The sequence below is a fragment of the Schistocerca serialis genome, chromosome 6, assembly GCF_023864345.2.
Source record: "Schistocerca serialis cubense isolate TAMUIC-IGC-003099 chromosome 6, iqSchSeri2.2, whole genome shotgun sequence".
In the NCBI taxonomy this organism is placed as follows: Eukaryota; Metazoa; Arthropoda; class Insecta; order Orthoptera; family Acrididae; genus Schistocerca; species Schistocerca serialis.
The window spans coordinates 443348882-443366015 of NC_064643.1; the positions used below are offsets into that span (position 1 = coordinate 443348882).

Here is a 17134-nt window from a genome sequence, read left to right on the forward strand (position 1 = left end):
GTTGATGGTGGTGGTGGTGGTAAGTTCCTATGAGACAAAACTGCTGAGATCATCAGTCCCTAGGCTTACACACTACTTATTGGTACTTAAACTAACTTACACTAAGGACAACACACACGCCCATGCCCGAGGGAGGACTCGAACTTCCGAAGGGGGGGGGGGGAGGGGAGCCGCGCGAACCATGGCAAGGCGCCCTAGACCGCGCGGATACACCGCGCTGCTGGGATTTGTAGTGGGGTGTGTGTACTTAATATTTTGAATAGGAACCAATGTCCAGAAACGTACCGTTTCCGTTCTACGACGATTTCAGTTCAGATCCTTAACTGTCCACTTCTGCTTGAGGAACTGAAGTGAGCGTGACGCAGTATAATTATTAGCTAACAGTTCGAAAGAAAACTTAATGAAACATTCATTTATAACTTAAGCACATTTGTTTGTGTTAACATTTAAACATTGTATGTTTTCATTATTCCGAAGCAAAAAAGAACCCAGCGTATTGTATGAACAGAACAGTACTGATGCTTGGCGAATTGAATTATGTGCCACGCAGTACAGTTATTATGCAACAACTGGAAAGGAAACACAACGAAACTTCTATTTATCACGTCAGCACAGTTGTTTGTGTTAACATTTATACGTGTTTACATCATTCTAAAATGAAAAAGAACCGAGCATACTGTACGTACAGCATAATAATAATGCATTACAGCAGCGGCTCGATGTGACGACCACCAACTTTGTTACAGACAGTGTACCTACGAGCCTGTTCTGGTACACCCTCTCCATCCCACCTGGTGTATCTTCAATTTCTAGTGCAGCGACCAAAACTCGTGGTAGCAGATGTTCCTCTATCTCTCCAGGAGCCTCGTAAATTGAACTTGCCATGCGATCCCACAAGAAGTAGTCCATAGGAATCAAATCTGGCGATCACGGCAGCCACGCGGCAGGACTACCTCGGTCTATCCATCATTCTGTATATCGTCTACAGAAATCTTTTCGAACCGCACGTGAGAAGTGAGGTGTTGCACCTTCTTGCTGAAACCACGTATCCTGACGGACATTCAGTGGCACAACTTCAAAGAACGGGTCCTATAGGCCGGCGTTATATAGGAGGGTAAAGCGTGCAAGACCAGTTAGCTTGAGTGGAAGCAGGCATGGCACAATCACACGGCCGTCCAGAGTACCAATACCAAACCGGTCCTGAAAACGCCGAACAAACGTGATACGAGGGTTTTCGTCTGCCCAGACATGGCTGTTTCAAGAATTCAGAACACAGTCGCTAGTGAACTTACATTCATCTCTGAACCGAACTCGACGTGGAAACAGGGTTATGTCGATGCAGCGATGCAGGAACCACGTGCAGTAGGCAACGCATTGTAGAGAACCGACTGGGCCCACAGCGTTGACCATTTGTAAGTGGTACGAATGTAACTGATGCTAACGCGGAACGTCCCAGACGATACTGTGGCAAACACCAATTGAACGCGCAGTTGTTGATGTACTCGTTGACGGATTCTCTTCTTCGAAGTTGGGCTTGTGATATTGTCGTGGAGCACCACAGTCCTCCCTGCTGACGGTGAAGGTACCTGTTTCTCGGAGCTGCTGTGTCACTTCGGCAAAAAGTTTGTGCCATGGCTTGCTACGTTGCGGAAAACGTTCGTGATACAGCCGACTGGCAGCTCTTCTGCTACCTCGAGCTTTGCCATACACAAGGAACATGTCTCTCTATTCCGAAAACGTGTACCGAACCATGTTTACTGCACTGAATAGGTCCCACAGGAAGGCAGACGTTAAGTGACATCAGCTGATCGCCCGATTTAGTACACGTCATCTTGTCTACCGTGTTGCATACCAGTACAAGCAGCTCTGAGACTTCTGTCTTTCCCTCAGTAGACGTGGACGCGTTGCACATCTGAACCGAAACCGTCGTAGAACGGAAACGGTATGTTTCCAGACATGGGTTCCTCCAAAATATTATGTACTGACTCCCCTCTACAAGTCCTAGTAGTTTGTAAGGGTAATTTTCAAACACCTTGTATTAACAATGGCTCCGATACACGTTACTAATGCCAGCCTTAATTTACAGTTACTTGTTGTAGTCATACCTATTATGTTAAGTATTTTTTGATTGCGAAGAAGTACGTACAGTGAGACACCACTTCACAGCACCACTGGAGACTAATTCTTGTCTCTTAAACAAATTACAAACCCAAACGACTTGCTGCGGTAATATTTACTTACGTTTGTCACCCATAAAAAACGAATTTTTACCTTTGTTGGCTTCTGCCTGATTCATCTGGAAGAACAGCCACCGAATTCAGTACAGCCCTGGGCTGCTTGAAGTTAGCTGTTGCAGGTACTGAACATTACAAACTCAAACGACTTGCTGTGGTAATTTTTACGTATGTTTGTCACCCATAAAAAATAAATTTTAACCTTTGTTGGCTTCTGCCTGATTCATCTGGATGAACAGCCACCGAATTCAGTACAGCCCTGGGCTGCTTAAAGTTAGCTGTTGCAGGTATTGAAAGTAACAGTGTGGAAATAAAAAGTGAACTTCAATTGAAACACCGATTTTATTGGAGAACAATCTGACAAACCCGGCATTGCCCAGGTTGTCATTTTGCCAGTTTTCTATTAGGAACTAAAACAAAAAATGAAGTTTGTAGTGTAATATTGAAAAAATTCATTTCCTTTCAAATTATGAAACAGTCGTACAAACATTCTGGACAGTTTCTGTGCGCTGGGCGCAGCTGCTTCTCATCTCTACAACTCGATTTTGTAAACGTATCTATGGTAACGCCTCTTCATAAGTATACACACGACTGTTGTTTTCGTCTACAGACGTTTGCGCTTCACAGTTGAAAGCTGTCAAAAGCGGTGCCAAGTGTCAGGGTTTCTCTTAAGTTGACTCCACTCTAGGATTGTCTTAGTACTAAAGAGTAAATGTACTAAAACTTCATGCTTACGATACCATGATATAATTTTGTAGGTGCATTTAGCGGCATATGCGGTTACTGGCAGCGAAATATATTGCGAATAGAGTTAGCAGCACAGAAGTAACAGATGTAAACGACATGTATGATGCAGCGGTTTTTCACGCAGCTAATTGTTTATGACGTCGTATCTCCTTAAGTATGATAGGTAGGTGGTGTCACAGCCATTGTTGCCTGACGGTAAGGAATATGTGTACCAAGTCTGGCTGAAATCGGTCCAGTTCTTTAGGAAAAAATGTGGAAAACACACACACACACACACACACAGACACGTCGATTATTCATCTTGCACATCTTGGCAGACGAACAGCACTAAAGCCCAGCCAAATTGCGTGGCTTTGGAGTACAGTCTCGGTCGTGCGGATGGATTTGTGACCCCTGTCAAAAAGGGGACAGTTCGTGGTATTTGAGGATGAGTCATCGAGTGAAAAAGAAATGATATCTGACGTTTCCAAAGGAAGTGTTTGCGGTTCGTAATCTATACAAACAATTTAGGAAACACTTGAACAACCATCGTAAATTGTTTGTTTGCAGATGATGGTATTATTTACCGTTTAGAAAAGTCATCAGTAGATCAAAACCAATTGCAAAATGATTTAGACAAAAATTTGTATAATTCGAAAAGCGTCAATGGACTCTCAGTAACGAAAAACATATTGTCTCCACATAAGTACTAAAAGGATTCTACTAAACTTCAGTTATACAGTAAATCACAAATCCAAAAGGTTACCATTTCAACTAAATACCTAGAGATTCCAGTTGTCGAACAACTTAAATTGGAACAGTCACCGTTTTATTGGCAGAACGCTTAGAAGACGCAGCAGGTCTATTAAAGAGACTGCCTACACTGCGCTCGTCAGGCCTCTGCTAGAGTACTGCTGTGCCATATGGGATCCTTACCAGAATGGATTGGCGGAGGACACTGAAGAAATTCGAAGAACGGCAGCTCGTTTTGCGTTATGGCAAAGCAGGGGAGAGAATCTCATGGATATCATAAACGAGTTGACAATTATTAAAACAAAGGCATTTTTCGTGGCGGCGAGATCTTTTCACGAAACTTCACTCACCCACATTCTCTCCCGAATGCGAAAATGTTTTACCATCACTGACCTACACTGGAAGAGATGACCATCGTAATAAAATAAGAGAAATAAGAGTTGCCACGGAAAAATTTAAGCCTTCATTTTTCCCGCGTGCTGTCCGAGACGGGAGCAGCATTTAAGTGTTAATTGGAAAGTAGTCACATACATGCAGATGTACTGTCACATTTTTCTACGATTACATTAGAATTAAAAAAGCAGATTAAATACAGATGTTCACCAACGTTAACAAATATTGCGGACCTCTTAAGAACCCATACAAAGGAGCTATCAACTTTCTCATAATATCCTGCAAAGAACTCGGAAGTAGAAATATCTCACCCAGCCCTTTTCCCAGCAGCACAGGCGCTACGTATGGTAATGTAGACATGCGGCAGGTTGTCCAGTTATATTATCCACCACACACAGCACAATACGAAACACAACAAAACTAAACTCGCATTCTGACCCTAAAGGCCACACGATACTGGCTGGCAGCCGTGTCGCATTCTCAATACAGCCGTATTTAATTTAGTGTATGAAAATTCTGCTTTGTTTTCATTATATTTCATTCCTAATTAACTTTTCTATCACAGTAATTGCTTAGGTTCTGCATTTGTCATCTTGTTATTTGGTGGGTAGATACATAAATTCTTTGGGTTTCCCATCCCTAGAGCAAGCTACATCCAACTAACAGAGAGGAAAGCATGATTCTGTGAAATTAATACAACAACATCATAACTTTTGTCTTTGTGCCTTGCTTATAGTGATGCTACATGCTAATCTTACTGGAAACTGCTGCATTTTGAACTGAAACGGAAGTTCGGTAGATGTGAGCAGAATCCTCAGAATAAATATTGTTTCTCCTCTATATTTTTCCTGGTATTATTTTTGATCAAATTATATAGTTTAAGAATTTTTCATGAAGTTTCCTCGTTGTGAGTTTTTAAATTAATATAAAAGTTACGAAAATAGAGTTATGAAGTATGTACCCCAATTTGGAACGTGTTTCATTCTAAACGAAACATATTAAACTCAATAATAGAATTATATCAATTAATGAAAAATTTTACACACTAACATTTAAATCATCAAATGAAGTTTATACTATTTTAAATACACAAGCACCAACACATGAGAAAATCAGATCACAGAAAAAGTAAACGAAAAATTTTTGGCAAATTGTGTCAAACACCGTAGATCGCATTCCATCGAGTAACACAATATTACTACATGGAGAATTTAATGCACAAACTGACAAAGAACATCAGCTCTATTCCATAGTAGTAAAATATCCTGCACATAAAAGAACCATGTTAACAGAGAAAGACTCTTGAACTTGTGCAGGAAGCATAACATAATATTAAAATCTATATTCTTCAACAAACTTTCTAGAAAACAAATTACGTGGGTATCACGAAATCCGATTTGTGGTGAAAAACTCCTCGATCACGTTGCTATAAGTAGACACTCTGCAATGGGGGTACTCAATGTAAAAGTTATTAGGAGTCCTGGTTTAGATTCAGAGCACTACATATCTGTCATTTAATTCAAGGTTAGGGCGTTATTTAGAAAAAAGAACCAATACCGACCCAAAACGTTTGACGTACACAAGTTGTCTAGAGAAAATGAGTACAAAAATCATTTGTAAAAAAGGATACTTAAATGTTGAGACAACTTCTAAAAGACATTATTCTGACTGCAGAAGAAACTATTCCTCTTACTACAAATCCGCGTTATTTTCGTTACCCATTATTGTATAATTTTCGTGTAACAAAGTAGGTTTGTAAATGTCTCCAATTTTCTGTAATTAATAAGATAAAGAGGGGAATTGGAACTAACTGTGTGTTTTTTCTTTTCTTTTCTTTTTTCAGAGGACATAAAGCTGACCCTGGGACAGCTGACAGCGCAGTGTGCGGTGTTTTTGCTGGCGGGATTCGAAACGTCGTCGACCACCATGAGCTTTGCGTTACATGAACTAGCGTTCCATCAAGACATCCAGAAGAAACTGCAACAGGAAATCGACGAGGCACTGCAAAAATCTGGCGGCCAGCTTACATACGACAATGTCATGAACATGCCTTACCTCGACAAAGTTGTTTCAGGTAAGCAAGTCTACTACGTTTTATGTCAAAGCGTCCGAACCAGATCAATTGGGAATATTGCACATTACTGTACCAGTAACACTTTAGTATAGCCAATACGTTCTGACAACAACAAAGACCAACGTATCACACCTAAAGTATTGTATGGTACTCATTTAGACGTCTTGTTCCTTCTAGATGAAATTTGAATTCATGATGAAACCAATCAACGACAAACGAACGATAATAGTCTGCAAAGAAGTTTATGGTGTACCCTTTCTAAGAATAAAGTAGGCAAACCTCATGTAGAGACTGCCTTCATGAGCAAAAATTACATTGTATTACAATTTCGCAACAATATTGTGGTCGTTAAACATTAGCTCGAGTGACTAACGGTATAACGATAGAGGCGATGTTCAAAGAAATGTCCAAAAATGTACTTAAAATTAATTACGTGTAGGAGGAATCTGATCCGTTTTTTCTGAAAACTATTGTCTTAAACAAAGACCGAACTGAGCGCCAATCCCATGTAAATTAACTGACTCGCCGATGCGTGTTTTCATGTACTGTGGAATCTCGTACATCCGGGCTAAGTCATCCGCATAATAAAAAATCCGGAAATTTAGTAAAAAATGAAGATGGCATTGGATAAATACCTTAAACACAGACGCTATACTTATTTTTACATAATCACATAAACTGCACATTATTTTCACTTATTGCGACCAGATATTGAAAGAAACGTTTGAATTTGGTGTTCTGAAATAATCAGTGCGTTTTTTGAGGCGGATTTCTATTTCGTTTATGTGCAGTAAGATCACGCAAGCGTTTCACCGGCGTTATTTCGATCGAACTAGTTTCCGCGTGACATTCGAATAAAACCATTACTTTTTGCCTATGTATGTGTCATAATTTCATTAGCCTGATTGAGAAGTTTGTCTGTTAATGCATCATTACTATAGCCATTGTCTACACATGAAAAAACGCCGATACATTCGCCACCAGAAATCATGAGGACATTTACGTCACTAATAACTACACTGAAGTACGAAAGAAACTGTTATAGACACGCATATTCAAATACAGAAATATGTAAATGCATAGAGTACGGCCCTGCGGTCGCTAACGCAAATATAAGGCAACACGTGTCTGGTGCAGTTGTTACTGCTGCTACAATGACAGGTTATCAAGATTTAAGCGAGTTTGAACGTGGTGTTATAGCCGGCGCACGAACGATGGGACACACCATCTCCGAGGTAGTGATGAAGTGGGGATTTTTCCGTACGACCTTTCCACGAATGTACGGTGTATATCAGGAATCCGGTAAAACATGAAATCTCCGACATCGCTGCGGCCGGAAAAGATCCTGCAAGAACGGGACCAACGACGACTGAAGAGGATTATTCAACGCGACAGAAGTGCAACCCTTCCGCAAATTGCTGCAGATTTCATGAGTATACCGTAAATATCCAGCAAAACATCAAATCTTCGACATCGCTGCGGCCGGAATAAGATCCTACTAAAACGGGACCAAGGACGACTGAAGAGAATCGTTCAACGTAACAGAAGTGCAATCCTTCTGCAGACTGCTACAGATTTCAGTGCTGGGCCATCAACAAGTGTCAGCGTGCGAACCATTCAACAAAACATCATCGATATGGGTTTTCGGAGCCGAAGGCCCATATGTGTACCCTTGATAACTGCGTGACACAACGCTTTACGCTTCGCCTGGGCCCGTCAACACCGACATTTGACTGTTGATGATTGGCAACATGTTGCCTAGTCGAAGACTCTCGTTTCAAATTGTATCGAGCGGATGGACGTATACGGGTATGGAGACAACCTCATGAATACATGGACCTTGCATGTCAGCAGGGGATTCTTCAAGCTGGTTGAGGCTCTGTAATGGTGTGGGGCGTGTGCAGTTGGACCCCTGATACGTCTAGATACGACACTGGCAGGTGACACGTACATAAGCATCCTGTCTGATCACCTGCATCCGTTCATGTCTATTGTGCATTCCGACTGACTTCGGCAATTCCAGCGGGACAGTGCGACACCCCATACGTCCAGAATTGCTACAGAGTGACACCAGGAACACTCTTCTGAGTTTAAACACTTCTGCTGGCCACCAAACTCCCCAGACATTAAACATATCTGGGATGCCTTGCAACGTGCTGTTCAGAAGAAATCTCCACCCCTCTCACCCCAGAATTCATGAATTCCCTCCAGCATTATTTCATACAATAGTCGAGTACATGCCACGTTGTGCTGCGGCGCTTCTGCATGGTCGCTGGGGCCCTACTCGATATTAGGCAGGTGTACCAGTTTCTTTGGGTCATCAGCGTATGACAATGCACCATTGTTGTTGCGCAATGACTTTATTGTGGGCCGAAATCTGTAACTTACGTGCTTGTGGTTTAAGAAGGGAAAGGCGTGTAGTATCACATAATTATTTTCAATAGAGTCAGAATACTGGCAGTCGGCAAGAAGGCAGCTAGGAAGAGGAGGTGTTCAGACAGTTTTACTTTGCCTATATGCAATAGATTTGACCAACTGTCAGAGCTGAATGGAAAGCAGCCTCGTGTATCTGTGGATGTAGGGAACATGCAGCAGTCCTCAGCAATTAGGAGGACTAGGTTAGTTACAAAGTCTAGCAGAAAGAAGAAGGTTCTGCTGCCAGGTTGTTCTCACGGTAGAGGTGTGCGCCAGCAGTTGCAGGAAGTGTTGGGGAGTGAGTACCAGGTCACCAGCATTGTGAAGCCTAGTGAAGGGATGGCTCAAGTGACTGACAGCATAGGGGAGTGACGTAAGAATTTTACGAAGGAGGAGCAGGTAGTGGTACTGGGTGGAGCAGGGAACAGTCTTGATAGGGACGGAGAATATGATGTAGGTGATGACCTGATATAGATAGTTACTCAAACTGGTGACACTAATGTGCATTTCGTGCAACTGTTTCAGCGTCGTGAACGGCCTCACCTTAATGCGTTTGTTAGGCGCGTTAACATGGGGCTGGGGAGGGCGCTGATGGCAGAGGGCATGGGTCACATTTCAGTGAAGCCAGTTGGGTCTATCAGTAGATCGGGTTTCACTATGCATGTCCTGCACCTCAACAGGGATGGGAAGGCTGGCTAAGCTTATAGGTGACAGTGCAGTGGGTGGTGGTGGTGGTCGGGTCACTCATTGAAAAATTCCTGTAGTAGTTGGTGTCAGAGCTACATCATTTTTAGATTGAAGTCAGCTGATAGGTATACCTGCTTAAACGAAGTCCCTCTAACTAAGGGCTCACCTTCCGAGGATGTAATGTTTCCTAGTAGAGAAGGAATTAGCATATTTCATCAGAATATAAGAGGTATTAGAGATAAAGTTAGTGAACTGCTTATAGATGTTGACTCTGAAATTATTGGTATATCAGAGCGCCACTTAAATAATTTGACAATTCAGAGGCTTCCTTTACCTGGATACAGATTAGCTAGCTGTTTCTCAAGGAGTTTCTCGTGGGGTGGGGGAGTGGCTATGTACGTAAAAAACAGTATTCCATTTGAGTCCATAGATGTATCACGACAACGCACTGAACAGATATTTGAGTGTTGGGCAGGGGCAGTTGAATTTAGTGAAACTAAACTTCTAATTTTTGTTGTTTATAGGTCCCCTAACTCCGACTTCAGAGCATTTCTGCTCAAGCTAGAGAGGGTTCTTGATTCACTTTGTAGGAAGTACCAGAAATTACTTATATGTGTTGACTTCAATATTAATTTTGTATATGATGGTGCAAGAAAAAGGATGTTGGTAGATCTCCTAAATTCTTATGATCTGATGCAGACTGTGTGTTTTTTCCAACTATGGTGCAGGGTAACAGTAGCACAGCCATAGACGATATTTTTATTCATTCTACATTACTAGAAGGGCATTCTGTTAGTTTGAGCGTGAATGGCCTCTCAGACCATGACGCACAAATTTTAACACTAAATGGATTTTGTACTCAAATCAATGTCATATTTAATTACAAACTATGTAGAAAAGTTAATCCAACAGCAGTAGAGAGTTTTTTACCCCTTGTCAAGGAACAGTAGTAGCAGGATGTTTATAGTGCCGATAACATAGATGATAAATACAATTTTTTCCTTAACACATTTCTCATGCTCTTTGAGAGTTGCTTTCCATTAGAACGTTCTAAACGCGGTACTAGCAGTAATAGGCAGCCAAGGTGGCTGTCGAGTGTGATAAGGATATCTTGTAGAACAAAGCGGGAATTATATCAAAATGTTAGAAATAGTCACAATCAAGCTATAATAGCCCATTACAAACAGTACTGTAAGGTGCTTAAAATGTTATTAGGAAGGCAGAGAGTATGTGGTACGCAAATAGAATAGCTAATTCACAGGACTAAATGAAAACCATATGGTCAGTTGTGAAGGAAGTGTCTGGTCAGAAGCACAAGGTCCACGATATAAAGTCAATTTGTAGTAAAAATATTTCTGTTACTGATAAATCAGATATATGTACAGAATTTAACAATCATTATCTGAGCATTGCTGGTGAAGTAAATAAAAATTTAGTTTCTACAGGAAATCATATAACTTTCTTGGCAAATGCCTTTCCGAAATTGATACTCCTCTGTGATACAGACAAGAGGGAGACTGAGTCAATAATTAAATCACTGAAGACTAAGGACTCTCATGGTTATGATGTAGTGTCTATCAGAATATTTAAGTACGGTGCTGTACATGTTAGTCCTGTATTTAGGCATATTTGTAATTTTTCCTTTAGGAATGGTCAGTTTCCTGAGCGATTCAAGTACTCAGTAGTAAAGACGCTTTATAAAAAGGGATAATGTAAATAATTTTAGACCTATTTCTATACCATCAGTGTTTGCAAAAGTTATTGAAAAGGCTGTGTATGTAAGGATAATTGATCATTTCATATCACACGATTTGCTATCAAATGTACAGTTCGGCTTTAGAAGTCGTTTAAGAACTGAAAATGCTATATTCTCTTTTCTCTGCGAGATACTGGATGGGCTAAACAAAAGGTTTCGAACGCTTGGCATATTTTTTGATTTAACTAAGGCATTTGATTGTGTTGATCACAAAATATTGCTACAGAAGATGGATCATTACGGAATACAGGGAGTAGCTCACAATTGGTTCACCTCTTACTTTAGCAACAGGCAGCAAAAGGTCATTATTCACAATGTTGATAACGGCTGTGATGTGGGATGTGAGTGCGGTACTGACAAGGGTGCGGTGGCCCAGGGATCAGTGCTGGGGCCACGCCTGTTCCCTATTTGTATAAATGATACCTTCTAGTATTACGGCTAACTCTAAAATATTTATGTTTGCTGATGACACTAGCTTGGTAGTAAAGGATGTTGTGTGCAACATTGACTCAGTTTCACATAGTGCAGTATGTGACCTCAGTTCATGGCTTGTAGAAAATAAACTAACGCTAAATCACAGTAAGACTCAGTTTTTACATTTTCTAACACACAATTCAATAAAATCTGACGTTTTAGTTTCACCGAATGGGCATGTGATTAGTGAAACTGAACAGGTCAAGTTTCTAGGTGTTCAGATAGATATTAAGCTGTCGTGGAATGCCCACGTTCAGGATCTTGTTCAAAGACTTAATACTGCCTTTTTTGGTATTCGAACTGTATCAGAAGTGAGTGATCGTTCGACACGAAAATTAATCTACTTATCTTATTTTCATTCGCTTATGTTGTATGGTATTATATTTTGGGGTAACTCTTCCCATTCTATAAGGATATTTTTGGCTCGGAAACGGGCGGTTCGGGCAATAAGTGGTGTAAGTTCACGGAACTCTTGTCAAGAGTCTGGGTATTTTGAGATTGATCTCTTAATATATACAGGGTGAGTCACCTGACGTTACCGCTGGATATATTTCGTAAACTACATCAAATACTGACGAACTGATTCCACAGACCGAACGTGAGGAGAGGGGCTGGTGTAATTGGTTAATACAAACCATACAAAAATGCACGGAAGTATGTTTTTTAACACAAACCTACGTTTTTTGAAATGGAACCACGTTACTTTTGTTAGCACATCTGAACATATAAACAAATACGTAATCAGTGCCTTTTGTTGCATTGTGAAATGTTAATTACATCCGGAGATATTGTAACCTAAAGTTGACGCTTGAAACCTCCGACGTTCAATTGCCTGTTGTAACAAACATGGGCCACGGTCGGCGAGCAGCATCTACAGCAGGGCCGGCCAAACGCTGCACAGTGTGCAGACGTGCGGAAGTGCTGCACATGTGCGCACGTGTGCGACAGCGAGCAACAGCGACATCTGTTATTAGACATGTGTCCTAAATGAACGGTGGCGGCTCCACTTACCTGTTTATGTGGTACAAGCAAGAGCTTGTTTGTGAAAGATTTTTCTCGGTGATGAAAATGAATAAATCAAGGTTTCGATGAAGCATAAGCGGTGAAAATCTTCGCAACTGCTTGCGTTTGTCAATGAGCCGTGCTTTTGCGCACGATTTTAACTATATCATTTCTCATGATCAGTGATAAACGTGTTCGGATTTATTCCTTTCATAATTAAAAATTACTGATAACTAATTTGCATTATTGCCTCATTCTGCTCCATGTTACATTATTATAAGGAAAATTGGTCTTTAAACCGATTGTTCCAATGTATACTTACATTTAGGGGTTTCTATTAATGTGTGAAGGGCTACGCTAAGCTGAAGTCGATAAAACATAACATTCATCTAATTGTCGGTTATTATGCAGATTTCAGACGGAACTGATGAAATATATAGCAATAATGGTACTGAAATAACAGGTCATCATCGAGAGGTCTGCGGTTATCATTCTGTTCAAAGATCAGTGAGACAGAAATTATGTGGGTGTAGCTGAGGGCACCGAGAATTAGTTATAGGAGACCTTGCATTAGTTTAATGTTATTTGTAATCATGAATAAGGTTCGCTGGAAGTCGCTAATTTCTTTTTTTTTTTTTTACTTTATTGTTATTTTAACACCTGAACAAACAGGGAGGCTGGCAGCGGCATGCTACGCCGCTCTTCAGCCATAGAGTTGACAATCACAGTACAAGACTGGAGAATGAAAATGAACATAGTGACGGGCAAAAAAACAGTGGTCACAGTCACACAAAAAACACGGAGCCGTTCACACTCGACGAGAAAGACACTGAAAACATGTTGACACGGTGCACATAACACTGATGAATCCGATGGCACAAGTGAACGGAGAAGCGTGACGGCGGACACTAAAAACACTAAACGACGTCACACACACGAGACACAGATGACGATGATCTCCGGCGCGCGAAAGTCCACGTAACGTGTGCGAGTCCGGGGACCTGCCAAGAGGGGAAGAAGGCTGAGGACGGGTGGAGAGGGTGGAGAGGGGAGAACAGAGATGCCAACGGCTGAGGAGAGGGGAGGAGGAGTAGAAGGACAGGGGAGGGGGAGCCCGGGGCAGAAGTGGGGAGAAGGGGAGGGGAGGGATGGAGGGTGCCCAAAGGAACAGATACAGGAAGAGGGAGGGAGGATTAAAGTTGGTAGGAGGGGTAGATGGAGGGGAGGAGGACATCATCAGGGAGAAGGAGCAGGCGGAAGCCACCTTGGGAGAGGGTAAGGAGGGTGAGAGATGGAGACCTGGCGAGATGTGGGAATACAGCCGTGGCAGCGGGCGGGGGTGGGAGAGGATCGGGGAGACGACCGGGTGAGGAGGATCGAGTTCGCGGGAGGTGTACAGGATCCGTATCCTTTCAAGGAAAAGGAGGAGGTGGGGGAAGGGGATGAGATCGTACAGGATCCACGTGGGGGAGGGGAGACGGATGCAATAGGCGATGTGGAGAGCATGACATTCAAGGATTTGGAGGGATTTATAAAAGGTAGGGGGGGGGGTGGAGATCCAAGCCGGATGGGCATAACAAAGTATAGGGCGGATGAGGGACTTATAGGTGTGGAGGATGGTGGAGGGGTCCAGACCCCACGTACGGCCGGACAGGAGCTTGAGGAGACTGAGTCGGGAGCGTGCCTTGGCTTGGATTGTCCGGAGGTGGGGAGTCCAGGAGAGGCGACGGTCGAGGGTGACACCAAGGTACTTAAGGGTGGGAGTGAGGGTGATAGGACGGCCATAGATGGTGATGTAAAAATCAAGGAGGCGGAAGGAAGAGGTGGTTTTGCCTACAATGATCGCCTGGGTTTTGGAGGGATTGACCTTGAGCAACCACTGGTTGCACCAAGCGGTGAACTGGTCAAGATGGGATTGGAGAAGGTGTTGGGAGCACTGCAGGGTGGGGGCAAGGGCAAGGAAGGCGGTGTCATCGGCAAACTGGAGAAAGTGGTCGGGGGGTGACGGTGGCGGCATGTCCGCCGTATACAAAAGGTACAGAAGGGGGGAGAGGACGGAGCCTTGGGGCACGCCGGCCAAAAGCCACACTGGGTAACGGGAAGGAGGCGGTGCTGGCGGAGATGCTGGTGGATGCGTCGGGTGAGGATAGATTCCAGGACCTTGCTGAAGACCGAGGTAAGGCTGATGGGACGGTAGGAGGAGACGGCGGACGGCGGTTTGCCAGGTTTAAGGAACATAAGGATACGGGAGGTTTTCCACAGGTCGGGGTAGTAACCGGTGGACAGGACTACATTGTAGAGCCTGGCCAGGGTGGAGAGGAAAGAGACGGGAGCTTCACGAAGGTGACGGTAGGTGACACGATCGTGACCAGGAGCGGTGTTGCGTTTTGTGCGGAGTGTATCAATGAGATCCTGTGTAGTGATAGGGGCATTGAATTCCGTGTGTGCAATGTTGTCCAAGTACTGGAAACCAGGAGCGAGGGGAGGGACAGAGGTGTCAGTTCGATCGCAGATATCCGGGAAGAGGGAGTAATCGAACTGGGGATCATCAGGGATGGAAAATACATCGAAGAGGTAGGAGGCAAAGTGATTGGCCTTACTAAGGGTGTCGCTAAGTGCTCTCTTTCTTAAATACTAGCTCAAAAACATTACACGTATTTACGTGCCGTCAGTCAAGCTGCCTTAATAAAAACCCACGGTTGTTAACTGTATTGCTTGTCTTACTGGGTTAAACTGTTAACATAAAAGTAGACGTCTCAATGAGCAGTGACAGTAATGTTTAATACGCGAAATACCTTCCCATGGTTGGCTTGCAAGCTGTGGAAAGAGCACTAGAATTCGCCGGTACAGAGTATCCCAGCAAGTGGATAAAGCGACATCTGTGCGTAGAAATATGCACTACATGAACGCTGACGGCTGCGGCGTGCACGCTGTGACCCGGAAGTTGTACATGTGCAGGAGCACGGCACGCGTGCAGAATTTCTGGCCGGCCCTGATCTACAGGGACATGTTTATGATGACCGTGTTTACGAGTGTGGCTGTAGTGCACTGTTGTGGTTTAGTCTAGCTGTCGCAGTGTCCGCACGTAGCGCTTGCTGCTATTGTTATTCTGCATTCGTCTCCCCACGCAGACCAACTGTAGTACACCGTGTTACCAGACGTCTGTGATAGTGTAGTGTTGTAGGAACTGTGACCAGGGTGTATTCGAACTCTGAAAAGGCGGAGATGATACTCATCTATGGCGAGTGTCGACGAAATGCAGCTGAAGCCTGCAGGGTGTATGCAGAACGGTACCCGGACAGAGAGCATCCAACGTGCCGCACATTGCAAAATATCTACCGCCAACTGTATGCAACAAATATGGTCGTAGCGCGCAAACGGGTCCGTAACAGGCCCGTCACAGGAGAAGCGGGTGCAGTTGGTGTGTTAGCTGCTGTTGCCATGAACCCACACATGAGTACACGGGACATTGCGAGAGCCGGTGGACTGAGTCAAAGTAGTGTCATGCGCATACTGCATCGTCACCCCTTTCATCCGTTTCATGTGTCGCTACATCAGCAATTACATGGTGATGACTTTAATCATCGAGTGCAATTTTGTCAATGGGCATTAACAGAGAATGCGTTGCAGTTCTACCTATTTACCGATGAAACGGGTTTCACAAACCACGGGGCAGTGAATCTACGGAACATGCATTACTGGTCCGTGGACAATCCTCGCTGGCTCAGACAGGTAGAGCGACAGCGACCGTGGACTGTAAATGTACGGTGCGGAATCATTGGCGACCACCTCATTGGTCCTCACTTCATTGCAGGGGCCCAAGCAGCTGCAACATACATCGCGTTTCTACAGAATGATCTGCCAACGTTGCTCGAAAATGCCCCACTGGAAACGCGTCGACGTATGTGGTATCAGCATGATTGTGCACCTGCACATTCCGCAATTAACACTAGGCTGACCCTTGACAGGATGTTCGACGGGCGTTTCATAGGACGTGGAGGACGCATAAATTTTCCAGCCCGTTCTCCTGATCTTACACCTCTGGACTTCTTTCTGTGGGGTACGTTAAAGGAGAATGTGTACCGTGATGTGCCTACAACCCCAGAGGATATGAAACAACTTATCGTGGCAGCCTGCGGCGACATTACACCAGATGTACTGCGGCGTGTACGACATTCATTACGCCAGAGATTGCAATTGTGTGCAGCAAATGATGGCCACCACATTGAACATCTATTGGCCTGACATGTCGGGACACACTCTATTCCACTCCGTAATTGAAAACGGAAACCACGTGTGTACGTGTACCTCACCCCTCATGGTAATGTACATGTGCATCAGTGAAAAAGACCAATAAAAAGGTGTTAGCATGTGGACGTAATGTGCTGTTCCAGTCTCTTCTGTACCTAAGGTCCATCACCGTTCCCTTTGGATCCCTACGTAATTCAGTGCTCTCCGATACACACGATCGAACAGCCGAGAAGTGGTACTCAAGCGTCAACTTTAGGTTACAATATCTCCGGATGTAATTAACATTTTATAATGCAACAAACGGCACTGATTACGTATTTGTTTATATGTTCAGATGTGGTAACAAAACTAACGGGGTTCCATTTAAAA

At 43.5% G+C, this 17134-nt stretch overlaps 1 protein-coding gene across 1 annotated transcript in view; it reads left to right on the plus strand.

The window, feature by feature from the left end:
- LOC126483730 (probable cytochrome P450 6a14) overlaps positions 1–17134 on the plus strand; it is a 106067-nt gene that overhangs the window by 77988 nt on the left and 10945 nt on the right. Inside the window, exon 5 of the mRNA XM_050106837.1 lies at positions 5950–6180. Coding sequence (XP_049962794.1) covers positions 5950–6180 — 231 coding nt within the window. The remainder of the gene's footprint in view (positions 1–5949; positions 6181–17134) is intronic.